Genomic DNA, 21,196 nt, shown 5'->3' with positions numbered 1-21,196 from the left:
CTCAGTGAGTGACGTTTGAAACGCTATTAGCGCACACCCCGCTAACTAGCTAGCCATTTCACATCGGTTACACCAGCCTAATCTTGGGGGTTGATAGGCTTGAAGTCATAAACAGCGCAATGCTTGAAGAATTGCGAAGAGCTGCTGGCAAAACACACGAAGGTGCTGTTTGAATGAATGCTTATGAGCCTGCTGCTGCCTACCATCGCTCAGTCAGACTGCTCTATCAAATATCAAATCATAGACTTAATTATAACATAATAACACACAGAAATATGAGCCTTTGGTCATTAATATGGTTGAATCCAGAAACTATCATTTAAAAAATGAAACGTTTATTCTTTCAGTGAAATACGGAACCGTTCCATATTTTATCTAACGGGTGGCATCCCTAAGTCTAAATATTCCTGTTACATTGCACAACCTTCAATGTTAAGTCACAATTATGTACAATTCTGGCAAATTAATTACGACCTTTGTTAGGAATAAATGGACTTCACACAGTTCGCAATGAGCCAGGTGGCCCAAACTGCTGTATATACCGTGCCTGCTTGCACGGAACGCAAGAAAAGTGACACAACTTCCCTAGTTATAAGATATTAACTAAATATGCAGGTTTAAAAATATATACTTGTGTATTGATTTTAAAGAAAGGCATTGATGTTTATGGTTAGGTACACTGGTGCAACGACAGTGCTTTTTTCGCAAATGCGCTTGTTAAATCATCACCGTTTGTCGAAGTAGGCTGTGATTCGATGAGAAATTAACAGGCACCGCATCGATTATATGCAACGCAGGACACGCTAGATAAACTAGTAATATCATCAACCACGTGTAGTTAACTAGTGATTATGTTAAGATGGATAGTTTTTATAAGTTTAATGCTAGCTAGCAACTTACCTTGGCTTCTTGCTGCCCTTGCGTAACAGGTAGTCAGCCTGCCACGCAGGCTCCTCGTGGAGTGCAATGTAAGGCAGGTGGTTAGAGCGTTGGACTCGTAAACGGAAGGTTGCAAAAACGAATCGCAGAGGTGACAAGGTAAAAATCTGTTGTTCTGCCTCTGAACAAGGCAGTTAACCCCCGTTCCTATGCCGTCATTGAAAATAAGAATGTGTTCTTAATCTGACTTGCCTAGTTAAATAAAGGTGTAAAATGTTTTAAAATAAATAAATGTATATATATTTTTTAAACTTGAAATCGGCCCCAATTAATCGGCCATTCCGATTAATCGGTCGACCTCTAGTATAGATGTAATCTATCAACCACCAATTTGGGAAATTGCAGTCCTACTGTAGTTGAATAACACCCTGGTCTGTCCTGATGAGGCCAGATGACTGTTGATGAGATATGTTTGGGGGTAGTGAATGTGTCGTGTGTGTGTGTGTGTGTGTGTGTGTGTGTGTGTGTGTGTGTGTGTGTGTGTGTGTGTGTGAACGTATCCCATCTCTATGTGTTCAAGGAACATGTGTACGCGTGTGTTGCAAACTCACGGTCCAGAGCAGTTCTTGGTATGTGATGAGTAGCCGTACGAGGTGGGCCGCCCCGGCTGCCCCCTGCATCTCCTCCTGCTTGGCGTTCTTGCCCCGGTAGGTGAAGAGGTTGGGAGCCACGATCATGGACACGTTCCACAGACTCATCCTGTTCTTCTCTTCATAGGCTACCACCTTCCTCAGGAACTCCAGCAGGGCCTGGAGGGGCACAGTGGGGTTAGACTGGGTCTTTGTATGTGTGTGTGTGTGTGTGTGTGTGTGTGTGTGTGTGTGTGTGTGTGTGTGTGTGTCCTTCGGACTTATTCCTTCAAGAAAACAGGTTCAACCTTTGCACTGGCACAATCACTGGGTAACTGTGGCCTACTGATCCAAAATGTGCCCACACTGAAACACATTCTCATATCTTATCCTACACACGTCATTTTATATACTGTCCACTCAGGAAGAGAAGACGTCAGTGGGTTGTCACCCGTTTTCCCTTCACACCTTCAAAAACCTCTTATCTAAACTTTATACAATAACCCATTCATGGGACGATACTTAAACATGGCTGTTGCTCTTCAAGTTCACTTCAAGTGTGCCAAGTTAAGTCATCACTGACTGCCTTGACTGAGGCTTGAGCAACACTTCATGGTCGTTTACATGTTACGAAGACAACCTCTCCTTAGAATGGAATGTTAGTCACTCATGGTTGTGACTATTGGCTTATGAGTCATAGGAATGCATAGTTGGACACAGTTGCCCAGTTGAAAATAAACTCTTAGCCCCTGTACTTATTTGAGCTATTTTAGGACTGGATATGTGGGATAGGTGTGTGCTTGTGTGTAGGGTTGTGAGGTCACAGTTGAAAGTGTAGTCTCTCAGTCCATGATCATGAGTCTTGGGATAGCTACAAAGGATGTGAACCCTGATCTTTAGGGTCATTAATCAAAGATCATGCTCACCTTGAGTGTGTCTCTGTTGGGCTCAGGGAGCAGCATGATGAGGAGGTGCAGGGCCTGGATCTGGTGTCTGGGAGAGGAGACACCTGAGGAGGGACAGAGGGGAAAAATACACTGATATCTCTGCAAACACACACACCTTACCAACTGGTGGAAGTGTTGTTGACTGTTATTGACCTCGTTAAGAGTACATTTAAGAGACAAAATGGAAATTAATCATAAATGACTAGCAACAAATATACAAAAGTATATGGACACCCCTTCAAATTAGTGGATTTGGCTATTTCAGCCACACCCGTTGCTGACAGGTGTATAAAATCCAGCACACAGCCATGCAATCTACATAGACAAACACTGGCAGTAGAACTTCCTTACGGAAGAGCTCAGTGACTTTCAACGTGGCAGCATCATAGGATGCCACCTTTCCAAGTCAGTTTGTCAAATTTCTGCCCTGTTAGAGCTGCCCCTGTCAAATGTAAGTGCTGTTATTGTGAAGTGGAAACATCTAGAAGCAACAGCGGCTCATCTGCGAAGTAGTAAGCAACACAAGCTCACAGAATAGGACCGGCAAGTGCTGAAGAGTGTAAAAATTGTCTGTCCTCGCTTGCAACACTCACTACAGAGTTCCAAACTGCCTCTGGAAGCAACGTCAGCACAATCATTATTCGATGGGAGCTTCATGAAATAGGTTTCCATGGTCAAGCAGCCACACACAAGCCTAAGATCCCCATGCGCAATGCCAAGCGTCAGCTGGAGTGGTGTAAAGCTCACCGCCATTGGACTCTGGAGCAGTGGAAACCAGCTCTCTGGAGTGATGAATCACGCTTCACCATCTGACAGTCCGACAGACGAATATGGGTTTGGCGGATGCCAGTAGAACGCTACCTGCCCGAATGCATAGTGCCAACTGTAAAGTTTGGTGGAGAAGGAATAATGGTCTAGGACTGTTCGGGCTAGGTCCCTTAGTTCCAGTGAAGGGAAATCTTAATGCTACAGCATACAATAACATTCTAGACAGTTCTGTAATTCCAACTTTATGGCAACAGTTTGGGGAAGGCCCTTTCCTGTTTCAGCATGACAATGCCCTTTAGTTTCAAAGCGAGGTCCATACAGAAATGGTTTGTCGAGATGAGTGTGGAAGAACTTGACTGGCCTGCACAGAGCCCTGACCTCAACCCCATCGGACACCTTTGGGATGAATTGGAACGCCGACTGCGAGCCAGGCCTAATCGCCCAACATCAGTGCCTGACCTCACTAATGCTCTTGTAGCTGAATGGAAGCAAGTCCCCGCAGCAATGTTCCAACATCTAGTGGAAAGACTTCCCAGAAGAGTGGAGGCTGTTATAGCAGCAAAGGCGGGACCAAATCCATATTAATGCCCATGATTTTGGAACGTTCGACGAGTAGGTGTCCACATATTTTTGGTCATGTAGTGTATTTTACATGTGCTGTCAACAATACTAACCATGGTGATATATAGTACGAAGGACTGAATAATTAGTATCTGCTTACAGGGCAGTAGAGATAAGGGTGTCAGTGAACTATTTTAGTATATGTACAGTGCATTCAGAAAGTATTCGGACCCCTTTGCATTTTCCACATTTTGTTACGTTATAGCCTTATTCTAAAATGGATGAAATAAAACATGTTTCTCATCAATCTACACACAATACCTCATAATGACAAAGCAAAAACAGGTTTTTAGAAATGTTTGCTAATGTATTAAAATCCAAAACATAAATACCTTATTTCCATAAGTATTAAGACCCTTTACTATGATACTCAAAATTGAGCTCAGGTGCATCCTGTTTCCATTCATCATCCTTGAGATGTTTCTACAATTTGATTGGAGTCCACCTGTGGTAAATTCAATTGATTGGACATGATTTGGAAAGGCACACACCTGTCTATATAAGGTCCCAGAAAAACCAAGACATTAGGTCAAAGAAATCGTCTGTAGAGGTCCAAGACAGGATTGTGTCGAGGCACAGATCTGGGGAAGGGTACCAAAACATTTCTGCAGCATTGAAGGTCCCCAAGAACACAGTGGCCTCCATCATTCTTAGATGGAAGAAGTTTGGAACCACCAAGACTCTTCCTAGAGCTGGCTGCCCGGCCAAACTGAGCAATCGGGGGAGAAGGGCCTTGGTCAGGGAGGTGACCAAGAACCTGATGGTCACTTTGACAGAGCTTCAGAGTTTCTCTGTGGAGATGGGAGAACCTTCCAGAAGTCCAACCTTCTCTGCAGCACTCTACCAATCAGGCCTTTATGGTAGAGTGGCCAGATGGAAGCCACTCCTCAGTAAAAGGCACATGACAGCCCGCTTGGAGTTTGCCAAAAGGCACCTAAAAACTCTGACCATGAGAAACAAGATTATCTTGTCTGATGAAACCAAGATTGAACTCTTTGGCCTGAATGCCAACGTCACGTCTGGAGGAAACCTGGCACCATCCCTACAGTGAAGCATGGTGGTGGCAGCATCATGCTGTGGGGATGTTTTTCAGCGGCAGGGATTGGGAGACTAGTCAGGATCAAGGGAAAGATGAACGGAGCAAAGTACAGAGAGATCCTTGATGAAAACCTGCTCCAGAGCACTCAGGAACTCAGACTGGGGCAAAGGTTCACCTTCCAACAGTACAACAACCCTAAGCACACAGCCAAGACTACGCAGGAGTGGCTTCGGGACAAGTCTCTGAATGTTCTTGAGTGGCCCAGCCAGAGCCCGGACTTGAACCCGTTCAAACATCTCTGGAGAGACCTAAAAATAGCTGTGCAGCGACACTCCCCATCCAACCTGACAGACCTTGAGAGGATGTGCAGAGAAGAAGGGGAGAAACACCCTAAATACAGGTGTGCGAAGTTGGTAGCATCATACCCAAGAAGACTTGAGGCTGTAATCGCTGCCAAAGGTGCTTCAACAAAGTACTATGTAAATGTGATATATCAACAACAAAAAATTATATTCATTTGCTAACACTTCTAAAAACCTGTTTTTGCTTTGTCATTACTGGGTATTGTGTGTAGATTGAAGAGGACAAAAAACTATTTAATCAATTTTAGAATAAAGCTGTAATGTAACAAAATGTGGAAAAAGTCAAGGGGTCTGAATACTTTCCAAATGCACTGTATTATTCATACACTTAAATGGTAAGTGTACAGGCCTACATTTGTGTGCACTCACTCTGTGCAGCGGCGAAGGCCGGTAAGTGCTGGAGAGTGAGCAGAGGATAAGGCAGCTCTCTGATGAACATCTTCAACAGGCCCGCTGCGTCATTGTGCCTCACCTGCTCCCAGTCAAACCGTTCCTCATAGAACTTCTGCTCCAGCTCCTGGCGCAGATGCTGCAAATACCAACAGCAAAACAAGAATATACACATTATCTCCACAATGGCTCCTCCTGTGGTTAATCTCAACTCCACGGTCACCTTTGACCCCTCCATAAAAACAAACCACATCCCTAACCATCACCATGTGTGTTTGGGGAACCTAATACCCACATGCTTCCTCTAGTTGAGATCTCATGTGTGTGTAGGGGGGTGACCTGCCATGGTACCTAACAAATCAAAATGGAGGGGAGTGGGGGGGGTACATCCCGTCTTCAGTCTGCTTGTCCTAATGATGAAAGGAGGGTATCCAGTAGGATAATATAAGATGGGGTCAAGTACAGCACTAAATCAAAGAACAAACATATCTTTCCCTTCACTGAAATGTTTTTACAATGGTAGACATAGGCTAGTTACACAGAACATGATAGCTCTATGATTGGTGATTGACAGCTAAAGTATGAAAAGCTCCGGTTTCATCGGTGGAAAAGGGAGAGGGGGTGTGTGTATCTGAGGGGCTTACCTTTACTCTGGATGCAGACCCTGGTACTCTGAGAATCCCCTCTGTTTGTAGTCCTGTCTGCTCCAGCTTGGACAAGAGCTGCAAACACAAGCATACACATTTTGCAAACAACAAATTTAACAAACCAAGAGGGACATTTCTATGTGAACTCGACTCTCACCTGTAAACAAAATCAACCAAATCTGACTGCATTCGTTTCCTCTTCCTGGTTTTCACCAGACAGGGAAGTCATTTTTGTGCAAACTTTTTTTTTTACAGGGAGGTCTTCAAACCACTAACAAAACAGCATTCAATTCATATTTACAACTAGAGATAAAAGCGGACACAGATTCGGTCGCTGGCCTTTGATGTTTGTTCTCCATCGCCAAACTTGTTTTGTGCTATTGAACATGACTCACACCTGGATTGGGGACTTCAGTCATCTCGTCTCTACAGAAAGATGCCAGCGACCTGAGGTAAACGCTGTCAGATCCACCATCTCTCACACACCTGGTCCACTCCAAAAGACACAACCCTCCTGTTTCCCGCCCCTTTGTGACGACTGATAAAATATTTCCCTTAAAAAAGGTGCACTCCGTAACTTCTCTCAACAGTAAACTGTGTGGTACGAACACTTGATCATTTTTGTTTAGGAGGGCTTAGGGATCTTTGCAAGTGCAATATGACAGATATGAGAGAAAATACAATTGTATTTTATGACAAGCTTTGGATCCCAAAGGCTAACTATCTGTTTACTAGACCACACAAAATCTGCATTCTGAAGCAATGGTTTCCAGAAACCACTTTCCAGGTGTGCAAAAGATAAACCAAAACTGATATAGCAGTGAACAATTGCTTCAAAGAAAAGTCCTATAATTCCCTTTCAGGAGCCACTTATCTACCAAATCCATAAAACATCACCTTGATACCCAATCCTCTAGTCATTTACTATACGTGGTCTGTAATTGTAGTCAGTCTAGACAGTCAATGTGACTTATTTTAGGTAAATTCTGCGTAGACTGGAATTTGACTGCTGGTAACAGGGTTATTTGTGCCTTAACGCTCAGCTATGCCAAGGTTAGGTCCGTGCCACTGGCTGGCAGCTGCTGGGACTCTACACAGTCAGATGTTATTTTCAGTACAGCTCCTTATATACAGTCCCAGATATATTTCTAACATATATGAGCTATAATAGCTATAATAACAGATTCTATTACAGCTAAGACATTTCAGCTTTTCATTTCTTATTAATTTGTAAACATTTCTAAAAACCTAATTCCACTTTGACATTATGGGGCATTTTTTTCCCCTTTTTATTTAACTAGGAAAGTCAGTTAAGAAGAAATTCTTATTTTCAATGACGGTCTAGGAACAGTGGGGGCAGAACGACAGATTTGTACCTTGTCAGCTCGGGGATTTGAACTTGCAACCTTTCAGTTACTAGCCCAACGCTCTAACCACTAGGCTACCCTGCCGCCCGAATTGTGTGTAGGCATTGTGTGTAGGCCAGTGACAATCTCAACTTAATCAATTGTAAATTCAGGCTGTAACACAACAAAATGTGGAAAAAGTCAAGGGGTGTGAATACTTTCTGAAGGCACTGCATATACCATCCCAGACATATTTGTAAAATATCAGAGATAACATATTCTATGATAGAAATGGACAATAACTAAACATCCATCCCTAGCTGACATGACAACACAAATGAAAATAACAGGAGAGGCGATAGGTCCTTGGAGGGAGCGGTCCGTGTGTGGGCATCCCCTGACACATATTACGTTAACACAAAACAGTAATGGCCAGCTGAGGAGGAGGAGTCAGGGAGTGATGTGAGGGGTCCTGGGAAAGGGTTGCTTCAGTAGGACAAGCATGATGGAAGGGTCGAGGGTCAGGATAGTATGGGTTAGAGGGGGAGAGTAGAGCTGGGAGGATAAACCAAAAATGTATATCGACATGACAAAACCGACCACTTATTGTGGACATTTTCTGATATCGTTCATTACGATAAAAAAACCTATTGGGCCCTACTAGAGAAATGTGAAGTTTTAAATGAAATAAGTTTCTAATATGGCTGATTGTTAATAGGAAAATTGATAGGTACAACATTCAAAGTATTAGTAGAAGTTTTAAGGGTAATATAAAAAAAAACAACAGTGCACATGAATGTTATAAACGTATTGTTCAATTTATTATTATTGTAATAATTCAGTCAATTTATAACGATATGAATTTTTGTAAATATCGCCCAGCTCTAGGTGTGAGTAGCTCTGAGAGAAGGAGGGAGTTGGGGAGCAGAGACAGAGGGAGAGAGAGAGAGAGAGAGACACACAAAAAGAGAGACAAAAGAGAGAAAGGAAACGAGGGAGAGAGAGATATAGGGAGAGTTTAACTGACCCATAGAAGTATAGGAGAACTGGCAACGCACAATAACCCCATATAATTTTCCATTGGGGAATAAGCAGTGATTTCCCCCCAGTATAATTTCTATAACTGTATTACTATAACCAGAGGGGAGAGAAGTAAGGGGGGCTTTACCAATACAAATAGAACCAAACAGGTACAGTACCTTTCTGAAGACGAGAGGAACCTTGGACCCGGGGCATTTCTTCTGGTCATTCTCCAGTAGAGTGGTCAGGGGAACTCCAAATATACCACTTTCTGTGGAGGGGAGGGAAAAAAGAGAGTTCAAAACCACAATGACTGTTGTCTATGTAAAAATGGGATGTGAAACACCAGGGTTGTGTTCATTAGAGCACGCAACTGAAAATGTCTTAAAACATCTTGCAACATAAAACAAAATGTTTTATTTTACAGTTTTCCACATAAACAGTCCCGCTCTGTTTATGTGGGGTTTCTTTCGTTTGTTGCCTCATGAACATGACCCAGTTAACCACCCACCTCTAGCCTTGCTGCGTGCTGCTCGGTTGCGTTTGAGCTCAATGCCCAGGCAGTCGTAGAACGTGGTCAGTTCAATCAGAGAGATGTAGCCGATCTTCTTCATGTCCTCACAAGACAGATCTTGGATGTGGGTGAGGCCTAGTTTAGGCCTAGGCAGCTGAAATGTCTATACAAGACAGAAGACAAGACCATGGTCATTCAAAAGAAACAGTCTCGATCATCAACACATTTGATATATTCAAACAGGTTGTCAGAGGTTGGCCTATTGATTAACACGGCTGACTCCAGACCAGACCACACACAGGCACCTACAGCTGGGGTTCAAATCCCCGCTCTGCCACTTTCTGTCCTGCACCATCCCTTCCATATGTCTGTCGCTCTCTCATTTTCTACTGCATTCACTTGTTTTTAAACGCCTTTTGGAGTTCCAAAAGGTCAGAGGTGAGACTCACAGGCAGGTCGGGGTCATCTCTGCGGATGCGTTGGCAGTCCTGGCAGTCCCCCTGGCGGCCCCTGCGGTGGGCAGTGACGCCCTCGGAGTAAGGCACTTGGAAAGACAGGGTGTCAGAGGTCTCCTGAGGGGGAGGGCACTCTGAAACACGTCTCTCCACCGGGGAGAAACTGGGAAAAGCAGGCCGCACTGGAACACACATACAGTCAGAATGACGGGCACATCACCAGCATATTCCCCTATGCAAAGACATCAGTCCAACCAACCAGATGGAAATGATCTATGTTGACGACTTGGTCACAGTCCAATGAGTTTTCCAATCACGTTGACAGAATTAGGTTGAAATAGCATGGAAACAACATTGATTCAACCCACTGGAGTGGTAGCCTCACAGTCGGTTGCGTCAGCCGACCAAATCTAACCAAACTAATAGGGGACATTAAATGGTGGTAACATATTGAGAGACTATAGATTCACCTCTTGAAGACGTCCGGTGGATGCATCTGGAAGGCATGTGTCCATTGGGTGACTTGGGGGACACTGGCAGTATGGGATCAACCAACTAAAAGGATAGGGGACATACATGATCATCATTTATGCTCATTTGGTGTGTGTGGAGTTTGTTTCACAAAGTAAGGATTATCAACAACTAAACATTCGCTTTTTGAAGTGGGACGCATGAAAATATGAATCCTGCTTTAGCATTTGACTATGGTGAAATAAGTCAATTTTCTTCTAAACGATCCCAGGCGTTGCAGTGAAGTGAATTAACACTATCGTTGTGTTCAGCTGATCATCTCATCAGTCACAGTATCAGATGTGTGAACAGCGATGAGGGATATGGCTGTTTCGTTCCAATGCACTTACTACCATATGGCTCTGCAGTACATTTGCTGACATGGGGAGAGAGGAGAGTGGGTATCAATGGAATGTTCAACAGAGCCAGCTGTTTTGTTTTGTTGTACACCTCCTAGTCAGCGAAAAGAGCATGGACCAAACCCCAGTCAGCAGCACTAGGATATAGAAATGTTGCCTTTATACTGTTTCATGTACATAAAATTGCATTTCACAGGTCTGAGAAAGAGCTTGAGTTCATAGTCACCAAAATACTAACATTTGCCTAAATACATTACGTATGAATTCAAATGGTAAGCAATTAAAATAACTACATTAGCTGTAATATTACACTCCACCAACCAAACACAAAAAGAGACACCACCATCTTCCACTATCAGATTTCGACATAACTGGCCATGGTCTTTAATCCATCCTCATTTAGACTGAATGGCCAGTTAATGGATCCAGACTCCATGTCCTTGGGGCCTAAATCCATTTCCTTAATCATACAAAAAAATATATATCAACAGTGGTCTGTGAAGCCTGCCAGTAAGACAGTATTCTAGCTGGAGTAGGGTGAAGGCTTTCTCTGTGTCCTGGAATCAGCTGCCATCCTAGCTGGAACTGAGGGGTGTGTATGACTATGATCCTGTGCCCCCTGCCAGATCTGTGACTCACCCTAGAGACTACTGCCACCGCCACACAGCAGTGCTGACAGGGGGGGACTTCTGGCACTCTTTGGCGTGGGCGCTTTATTAGTCGTATCACCCCTCCCCATTCATTCATGCTGTAAATATCTTAATCTCGATCAAGACTTCATAGCCACACAACAGCCTTTAATAGCCATAGCAGCTAGCTAGCTACTCAGGGTGGAGTCTGCATATTTGTTCCAAATTCCCATGACAACTCTGTGGGATTGCTACCTGGTATACCACCAACGCTTCTACAGAACATATTACAATGCTGCTATGCTATTTGACGTCCTTGGATCTAAGCAGTGCGTGCAGTACACTTCCATCTGAAAACAGTATGGGACTTCCCCGTCGCTCTTCTCTTGCCTGTTGCTCATCCAGATTACAGCTAACAGTCAGTCAGTCAGGGGTCCAGTTCTATTTCCCAGAAAGAGGCAGCTATCTGCTGAGAGCTGCTTTATAGGGTTGGGCAAGCATGAGGAGAACATCCACCCCATCTCATCTGACAATGGCCGTGCCAGAGTCACGTATACAGTATATGCCTATAATGGTTCTGGCCCAAACCAACTGGGTTGGTGTTTAAGTACTGGTTGGTAACACACCTGAGTGTTTGAAGCACGTCTACTGAAGCACGTCTCCTTACTCTAAGCCAACTGGGCAACTGGTGGCCCCTTTTGAAGGCCCTTGGATCCATCCCCCCCAAATAAAATGATATACAGTACCAGTCAAAAGTTTGGACACACCTACTCATTCAGGGCTTTTTCTTTATTTTTACTATTTTCTACATTGTAGAATAATAGTGAAGACATCAAAACTATGAAAAAACACATATGGAATCATGTAGTAACCAAAAAAGTGTTTACAGTAGCCAGCCTTTGCCTTGATGACAGCTTTACACACTCTTGGCATTCTCTCAACCAGCTTCACCTGGAATGCTTTTCCAACAGTCTTGAAGGAGTTCCCACATATGCTGAGCACTTGTTGGCTGCTTTTCCTTCACTCTGCAGTCCAAATCATCCCAAACCATCTCAATTGGGTTGAGGTTGGGTGATTGTGGAGGCTAGTTAAGTTCTTCCACAACGATCTCGAGAAACCATTTCATTTTATGCTGTAGCGTTAAGATTTCCCCTCAATGGAACTAAGGGGCCTAGCCCAAACCATGAAGAACAGCCCCAGACCATTATTCTTCCTCCACTAAACTTTACAGTTGGCACTATGCATTCGGGCAGGTAGCGTTCTCCTGGCATCCGCCAAACCCAGATTCGTCAGTCGGACTGCCAGATGGTGAAGCGTAATACATGAAGCTCCCGACGAACAGTTATTGTGCAGACGTTGCTTCCAGAGACCGTTTGGAACTCGGTAGTGAGTGTTGCAACCGAGGACAGGCGATTTTTACACGCTACGCGATACAGCTCTCGGTGGTCCCGTTCTGTGAGCTTGTGTGGCCTAGCACTTCACGGCTGAGCCGATGTTGCTCTTAGATGTTTCCACTTCACAATAACAGCACTTACAGTTGACCAGGGCAGCTCTAGCAGGGCAGAAGTTTGACGAACTGACTTGTTGGAAAGGTGGTATCCTATGACGTGTCACGTTGAAAGTCACTGAGCTCTTCAGTAAGGCCATCCTACTGCCAATGTTTGTATATGGATTTTACATGGCTGTGTGCTCAAGTGGGAACGTTTTTTATACTGTATAACGCAACAGTTTTTGTGGCAAAACCATCAGTTGAGTTGAAAATACAATGGAAACCCTTTTAACTTGCATTAGGCCTCAGTTATTTCTATGTGTACTACGTCATCACGTAAAGCCTTTTGTCCACAAAAAGTCAGTTTGATGGAAACATCTCTGGTGGAAAATGTGCATATTGTTTTACGCAGATTCTTAAATGTTCACATGAAAATCTGTCGCAAATTGGACGGAAACCTAGCTACTGATAGTCAGTCAATTAGCCAAGTCAGCTAAAAAAAAAAGAAATTGTGGGTACGCTGACCCGCGAGCAACTGCGGCCCCTCATGATGAGATCAGAATTTTTTGTGGCCCCGACCCCCATCCCTAACACACAGGATTTGGATACGTACTGAGGTTACAGAGGCTTATCTGGCTCTGCCAGAGGATCAGTACCACAAGTGAGATTAGTTTCTATATCTAATTGAATTTAGGCCATAGGAGCACCAAGGGCCAGACATAAGACAGACTTCATGTCAACATGTTTTCTGTTAGGATTTCAAATCGAAAATATATAGACTAACTCCATAAACACAACTGCTGAGTGCTTAACTCAAAGCACCCTTGCCGTAACCCAAAGCACCCACCAATGTATCTGGCGTGGAGAAGACGTCTTGGACGTGTCTGGCCGGTTGCTTGTTCCTCTTCCTCATGGTCAGGGTGTAGTTGTCCACACGCTTCTTCACCATGGCTGCCTGCGAGCGCGTCAGCGTGGAGAGCAGCGCCTCTGCAGGACCCTCCCCCAACTCCCCCGACACCAATGTGGACAGACCCGCCTCCTGCAGCCACGCCTCCTCAAGCTCGGCCTCTGGAATGTGGAGGAAGAATAATTTAGACAAATCAGTATATAGTATTGATCAGAATCTACATTTGTAACCATCTCTATGGTTTTTCTGTTGCATGCCCGAATGAATACAACCCTGGTTGGTACAGACCATCCATGCTGCCCCTCTCCAGCAGGTCCTCGTGGGCCCGCTCGCCATCCTCCTCGATGTTTTTCACCTCGCTCCAGTAGTCCTCCATGGAGTCCTGTGAGTCCTGTGACGCTGGACGCTCCAGCGAGCTGGAGGGAGAAGAGAGTCTGGCCCCCCTGGAACTCATCCTGCCTAGTAGGCCTATCTCCTGGTACTGCACCTTCCTGGGGTGGGGAAGGAGAAGAGGGGGAGGTCAGTTAGTCAATAGGCTGGTATTGGTGACCCATTTATACGGAACAAAAATATAAAACGTAACATACAACAATTTCAATGATTTTACTGAGTTATAGTTCATATAAGGAAATCAGTCAATTGAAATAAATTCATTAGGCCCTAATCTTTGGATTTCACATGACTGGGCAGGTGCGCAGTCATGTGAAAGGGCTTTATTGCAGACAGAAATACTCCTCAGTATCATCAGCTGTCTGGGTGTCTGGTCTCAGATTATATCGCAGGTGAAGAAGCCGGATGTGGAGATTCTGGGCTGGCGTGGTTACACGTGGTCTGTGGTTGTGAGGCCGGTTGAACATACTGCCAAATCTTCTGAAAAGATGGCTTATGGTAGAGAAATTAACATTCAATACCCTGGCAAGAGCTCTGGTGGACATCCCTGCAGTCAGCATGCCAATTGGACGCTCCCTCAAAACTTGAGACATCTGTGGCATTATGTTGTGTGACAAAACTGCACATTTTAGAGTGGCCTTTTATTGTCCCCATCACTGCCTTGTATAACTGCTTTAATTAGCTGCTGCCTTGGCTAATGGGGATCCATAATAAAGACAAATAAAAACACAAGGTGCACCTGTGTAATGATCATGCTGTTTAATCAGCTTCTTGACATGCCACACCTGCCAGGTGGATGGATTATCTTGGCAAAGGAGAAATGCTCACTAGAACGAATATAAACAAATTAGTGCACAACATTTTATAGATTAAAGTGTGAATACATTTTTTTATCCAGCGCTTTTTCACAGTTAAACCAACTCTAAATAAAGGATGAATAAATGTGAACAAATAAATGTATGATTATGTCACACAGTTACTCCACATCATGAATCTTTCTAGCGCATGAATTATAGTTCATACAGGCTTGTAAAGCCTGTATGAATGCTTTATGAAGCCTTCATAAGATACACTCCAAACAAAGTGGGACCTAGACCATCTAAAAAGCACACTTGTCACAATGATCAATTATTATATTTTTTTTAATTGAACAAATTCTTATTTACAATGACGGCCGAGGAACTGCCTTGTTCAGGGGCATAACGACAGATGTTTTACCTTGTCAGCTCAGAGATTCGATCCACCGACCTTTCAGTTACTGGCCCAATGCTCTAACCACTAGGCTACAAGTCACTTTAATGAATATCAAAATCAAAAGGAGAAATGCAAGTTGCGGATGGCGTTCCTATAGCCTGTGTATGAACACAAATGAGGGTGCCTGCATGTACGAGCATGCAGGCTGTGTGCACACGTGTGATCACTCCTTGACATAAACAACCCCGTACATCATATGGAATCCATTCGCACTCCGAGAGCCATATCTTTCCCGCAGGTCTGTCTGGTTCTCATTACAACCCCCTAATTATAGAGGGGCATGGTCACATCACAGACCCTTTCATTTCAGATAGGCAGAGTTATGAGTGGTCAGGAGAGCAGCACCTTGATGTGGCCTGTCGGCCCTGTTACCCGGTATAGCTGGCCCCCTGTCTGGTGGGGTCTGATCTGATGGGCCAGGACAATGCTGGGATAGGGGGTTCCTGGTCCAAATAATAATAGGATGGGAAACGACTATGGAAGAGTACTGAGGGCAGTGTCACACAGACAAACAGTCAAACACACACGCGCGCGCACACACACACGCACACACACACTTATTATCTCCACCTCCACAACTGGAGGAGGGACATGAATAGGAGGCGAGGAGGAGGTTCAAGGGGACTTCCCCAGGCCTCTCAGTTGTTTCCTACTCTCTAGTCAGCATGGAAAACCTTCCCAATTTCATTAAAATATGTAAATTGTATTTTCTACTTTGCTGCACAATGGACAATGTTGTTTGCAAGAACACAAAGAGCCACAAATACATCAGTGTTCAGGGAAAACTACCCATGCTGGTTTTGTACTCAAATATTGTGAGTGTGAGTGTGCGTGTGTTTGCGTGCGCCAGAAAGCTGGCCCTGGCCTCACTTAGGGGGATATTATTGATTAGAGTGGTGCATGCTGGGGGTCCGGATGGAGCTTTCAGAGAGGAACTTTGTTTTAATGGGCTTTTGTTCCCCTGGGTGCCCCTCTACCTCACACTCACGATGTTATCACATGAGATTTCAAGGAATAACAAACACTGCTCGTTGAACATCTCATACTAAAATCATGGGCATTAATATGGAGTTGGTCCCCCCTTTGCTGTTATAACAGCCTCCACTCTTCTGGGAAGGATTTCCACTAGTTGTTGGAATATTGCTGCGGGGACTTGCTTCCATTCAGCCACAAGAGCTTTAGTGAAGTCGGGCACTGATCTTGGGCGATTAGGTCTGGCTCGTAGTCGCAGTTCCAATTCATTCTGAAAGTGTTCGATGGGGTTGAGGTCAGGGCTCTGTGCAGGCCCGTCAAGTTCTTCCACACTGATCTCGACAAACCATTTCTGTATGGAACTTGCTTTGTGCATTAGGGAATTGTCATGCTGAAACAGGAAAGGGCCTTCCCCAAACGTTGAATGTCATTGTATGCTGGAGCATTAAGCCTGAAACATGAAAAACAGCCTCAGACCATTATTCGTCCTCCACCAAACTTCACAGTTGGCACTATGCATTGGGACAGGTAGTGTACTCCTGGCATCTGCCAAACCCAGATTCGTCTGTCAGACTGCCAGATGTTGAAGTGTGATACTTCACTCCAGCGAATGCATTTCCACTGCTCCAGAGTCCAATTGTGGTGAGCTTTACACCACTTCAGCCGACGCTTGACTTTGTGCATGGTGAACTTAGGCTTGTGTGCGGCTGCTCGGCCATGGAAACCCATTTCATGAAGCTCCCGACGAACAATTCTTGTGCTGACGTTGCGTGGAGAGGCAGTGAGTGTTCCAACCAAGTAAAGCACTCGGCGGCCCGTTCTGTGAGCTTGTGTGGCCTACTACTTCGTAGCTGTACTAGCAGGGCAGAAATTTGACGGACTGACTTGCTGGAAAGGTGGCATCCTATGACGTTACCACGTTGAAAGTCACTGAACTCTTCAGTGGGCCATTCTACTGTCAATGTTTGTCTATGGTGATTGCATAGCTGTGTGCTAGGATTCCATGTGAGCAGAATGAAATAAAAATTCATTGGGAGTGCCAGGTGTAGGGCTGGTCTATTGACATGTAGAAATATGCTGTACTTGTTGAAGAGCAGGTTCAGATGCTATACCTCATCTGCACACTTTCACCCCAATCAATGGGACTAGTGTGTGTGTGTGTGTGTGTGTGTGTGACTGAGTGTTCCTTGTTAATTCCTCATTTTAAACAAGATCTATTCTTGTTAAGCATCTGGCTTTATGAGGCACAGCCATACAGGCTGAAGGAAGGATTCAGATCTGTGATTGGCATCAGTACAAGGCCTCTTGTTCACCCTCCAATGCCTTCTGACTGCGAGCCATTTACACCCATCAGTGGACGGCACCACAACAAATCTTCACCCTACACTGCCTGTGAACAACAGGGTATTTTATCTAGCTAGATCACCTGCTATGATGCTGGCACGTAAGGTAATATAAAAAGGTCAGGACCTGTATTTACACTGTGTCTCAGAGTAGCAGTGCTGATCTAGGATAAGGGCCTCTGACTCCTATCTGTCCATTAATCTTATGAGCTTAAAGATAAAAAATTTAAAAAACTGATTCTAGATCAGCACTCATACTCTGAGACACTTTGTGAATATAGGCCCATGTTATTTATCTAGAACAGAATGATTATTTGAGTACTCAATTGTCAACGCTTATGCCTTGAGGGGAAAATCTAAAGTCAATAGCAGACCCACTACAAAAGTCACATTGGTTGATCCACAGAGTGGTTCATCTCCAGTCTTCAAAACATCAATAAACACATCTGGTTAAAGCCCATAATTAAAGAAGCCTTATAATACTCAAATAGAGAAGTGTGAGATAAGTAAAGGTATGTATGACACAGACACACAGTCCTTGGCAGCCATTTCCCTTTAGGTCATGTTAAGGAGGTTTTGTAAAGAAATTCAAGTTCATGAGTAAGAGTTTTGGACAGAGATATTCCTAACTAGGTGCAAGTAATGTACTGTAGCGAGAGGATGACTGGGTGGTAGCCTAGTAGTTAAGAGAATGGGGCAGTAACCTAAAGGTTGCTGGTTCGAATCCCTGAGCTGACTAAGTGAAATATGTCCATGTGCCCTTGAGCAAGGCACTTAACTCTAATTGCTCTGGATAAGAGCATCTGCTAAAATGACTGAACAATGTGACTACAGTTCCACTACTGTCAATTCAGAGACATTGAACTTAGTACAACCCCTTCAGGTGGTAAGATATAATAAACATTTAAAAAATTGCTCTGAAATATCTCTGCCCCTCATAAAAATCTAACATTTATACAAATACCAAAATGCAAGCTAAGAAGTCGTAATAAGACCACTGGTTATAAACCAAAGTAACGAATGTTCAATGGAAATACCTTAGTGAGTACAATAAGTAACCACCCGCATACAGTCCATGTTAATGTTCCACTTCACGACAATTAATAGGTGAGAACACACACAAACTTACACAACGAGTGTATTTCAGAGGAGGAAAGGGCAGATTACCTTTCAGTTCTTCATCCAGCTGAAGAGAAGAGCGAGTGAACTCTCGTAATGTGAGAGAGGTGCCTGCATGTAGTATATAAACAAAGCTGTTCGAAGCCAGTTAGAGAGAGAGACACACAACTCAATCTCAGAATATCCTCCAATGGACTGAGAGTCTTTGTGGAACACAAGCTCATCTCTCTCACCCCCCCCCCCCTTTCTCTTCCTCCAGCCGTCACTCTGCGGGAGGCACAAGTTTTCAGTGTCCAGCTTTCTCCCCTCCTCCTCCTCCCCTCACTCCACCAGTCTCTTTCTAATCCTCCTCCTCTTTTCCACCCGTTCCCTTCACCCTTTCCCCTGCACTGCTCCCTCTCGACACATTCACTGGTTACCATTCCTCTTCTCTGCTTTCATCTTTATAGGTCATTACATGCCCACCGTGTTAACACCTCTCCCTCTCTTTTCGACAAGAGAGAGAGCGAGAGAGAGAGAGAAAATGGCAGTTGTGGTACATTTTAGAAATGGGCCTTTTTAAGGGCAAACCTAACCCATAATGAGTCTAATTAGGTCCCGTGTGGCTCAGTTGCTAGAGCATGGTGTTTGCAACGCCAGGGTTGTGGGTTCGATTCCCACGGGGGACCAGTACGGAGAAAAAAAAAAATGTATGAAATGTATGCATTCACTACTGTAAGTCGTTCTGGATAAGAGCGTCTGCTAAATGACTAAAATGTAAATTAGGGAATAGCACTCACAATACTATTGTAACTTATTTATAAGATCTCTGTAAAGACACTAATTAGTTTATACAGTTCGACTACTCATACTACAAATGCAGAGCACACTTAAATGAGAAAATCAGGGAATACCAAAAACTTCAATTACATTAACATTGTTACACTCAGATGTCTTTTCATAAGTGAATAACTTGCAAAAAGCTCTGCTCTAAACAATAATTTCATTTAAATATCTTCAAAATGTTTTGAAAAACATCCCTTTGGGATGAGTTCCTGTAGAGAAATGTGGTTCAGAAATGCTGACGCTTCAAAGTCATTCAAATCAGAGAGAAAAAGAAATATGAAATATTATATTAACGACCAAAGCAGAAATTTCAGCTCCAGGAAATCAGATTGGAGCACGGGCCCCCCCAACATTGTATGTAGGTCAACGGTGACGAAAAGACTAAACTGGAAACATGTGGAGCTGGTCTGGGCTCGATGGAGAGAAAGCAGAGAGTAGAGAGTAGACAGAAAGAAAGAGAGAGGGCACGAAGGTCTGTAACCGGAGTAGAAAGCTCAGGGACCCTCCAATCATCACCTAATTCCTCAAAGAATGTTAACACCAGGGCCAAAGAGCCAAGTCTGCAATCCAACAACAATACCCCCAAAAAGCATAACCATTTACATGTGTTTGGCCTCACTCACTGCATCTTTAAACATGTCAGACCAACAACACTGCTCTCCTGTCTAGCCAATATCCTTGCCCCACTGCTGAAAGGTTAAGTATTGGAAGTGTGCCATCAAAATCTGCCAGAGCTACTCCCTCTCTCTTCTTCCTAAGTTGATAATCAGCTAAAACCTTTTTCCATCTCTCTTATTGATTAAATTGTCCATACACTTTTAGGATAGATGAAATCAAAAGCACATGCGTGCCAAATTGCTGACCTTAGGACATGTGTCTAAAATGTAGAGTGATTGTTTATTTCCTCTTAACTTTAAAGCTGTGCAAATAACATCAACACGTGTTGGTCTTAAATCAGTTTAGAGGTTGAAACTAAAAGCCTACTTTTCCTTAATTAGTCCTCTGGCTGCTAGGGGCTAAAACATCTGGCTTTCCAGAAATAAACTCAAGAGGTCTGGTACATATGGTCCAACTCAGCTTATCGTACATCTACCAGTTTTGTAGGATAACGCTTAAACCCAACCAACAACAACTGCTATCAATAATTTACTCAACCAGCTATAGGCCTTCTCTGTCTATTTCTTCAACAGTCCCTTCAGTGACATAAAAAAAGACACAGGGACTGTCCATTTCCAACACACCTGGTCAGAGTGGGGCTAGATTACTAATTTCCGCCCCCACCTCAGCAGCAGATGCACACAAGAGGCCCTTGTTACTGGCTAGTGAAGAGCAAGAGCCTTAGGGCCAATTCTTCTACTGCCGGACACACAGCAAGTCTAGTCTAGCGCCGCAGGCCAGGAGCCACTCTATTTAGTCTGCAGACCCTCTCAAACCTCTCTCAGATCCCACAGATCTGCCTGTGGACATTATGGCCTTAAAATAAGCGAGACACACACACACACACACACACACACACACACACACACAAAAGATGGGCTGTGTCAGCACATAGAGCGCTCCTCTTCAGTAAAGGGCTGGTTTAAAAGCAGGGGCATTAACAGCATGCTACATCCTCAAACAACAGATCAATAGGAACAAGGCTGTAATGGCTGCCTCTCACTGATTAATACACTTGATTGGGAATGTATAGGTTCCTTGAGTGGTGTGTGTGGGCGGGTGGGGGGTTTGTATGTGTGAGTGAGGAGCGGAAGATAACCAGTCACATCAGTAATGTTTTATAAG

General features: G+C 44.1%; 1 protein-coding gene across 3 annotated transcripts in view; it reads right to left on the bottom strand.

The window, feature by feature from the left end:
* LOC106590347 (rho GTPase-activating protein 18) overlaps positions 1–21,196 on the bottom strand; it is a 45,517-nt gene that overhangs the window by 3,717 nt on the left and 20,604 nt on the right. For 2 of the 3 annotated variants that reach the window (XM_014181269.2, XM_014181271.2), the window contains exons 2-11: positions 13,800–14,002; positions 13,452–13,672; positions 10,088–10,172; positions 9,612–9,799; positions 9,160–9,325; positions 8,828–8,919; positions 6,280–6,357; positions 5,615–5,774; positions 2,435–2,517; positions 1,491–1,688 (exon numbers count right to left, since the gene is read on the bottom strand). In XM_014181269.2, the coding sequence (XP_014036744.1) occupies positions 1,491–1,688; positions 2,435–2,517; positions 5,615–5,774; positions 6,280–6,357; positions 8,828–8,919; positions 9,160–9,325; positions 9,612–9,799; positions 10,088–10,172; positions 13,452–13,672; positions 13,800–14,002 (1,474 nt within the window). Of the gene's footprint in view, positions 1–1,490; positions 1,689–2,434; positions 2,518–5,614; positions 5,775–6,279; positions 6,358–8,827; positions 8,920–9,159; positions 9,326–9,611; positions 9,800–10,087; positions 10,173–13,451; positions 13,673–13,799; positions 14,003–18,637; positions 18,839–21,196 lie in introns of those variants that run through there. The other variant, XM_014181270.2, reaches the window with a different exon arrangement.

This window comes from Salmo salar, chromosome ssa29 (assembly GCF_905237065.1).
Source record: "Salmo salar chromosome ssa29, Ssal_v3.1, whole genome shotgun sequence".
Lineage (NCBI taxonomy): Eukaryota > Metazoa > Chordata > Actinopteri > Salmoniformes > Salmonidae > Salmo > Salmo salar.
This window is presented reverse-complemented; position numbering and strand designations above follow the sequence as displayed.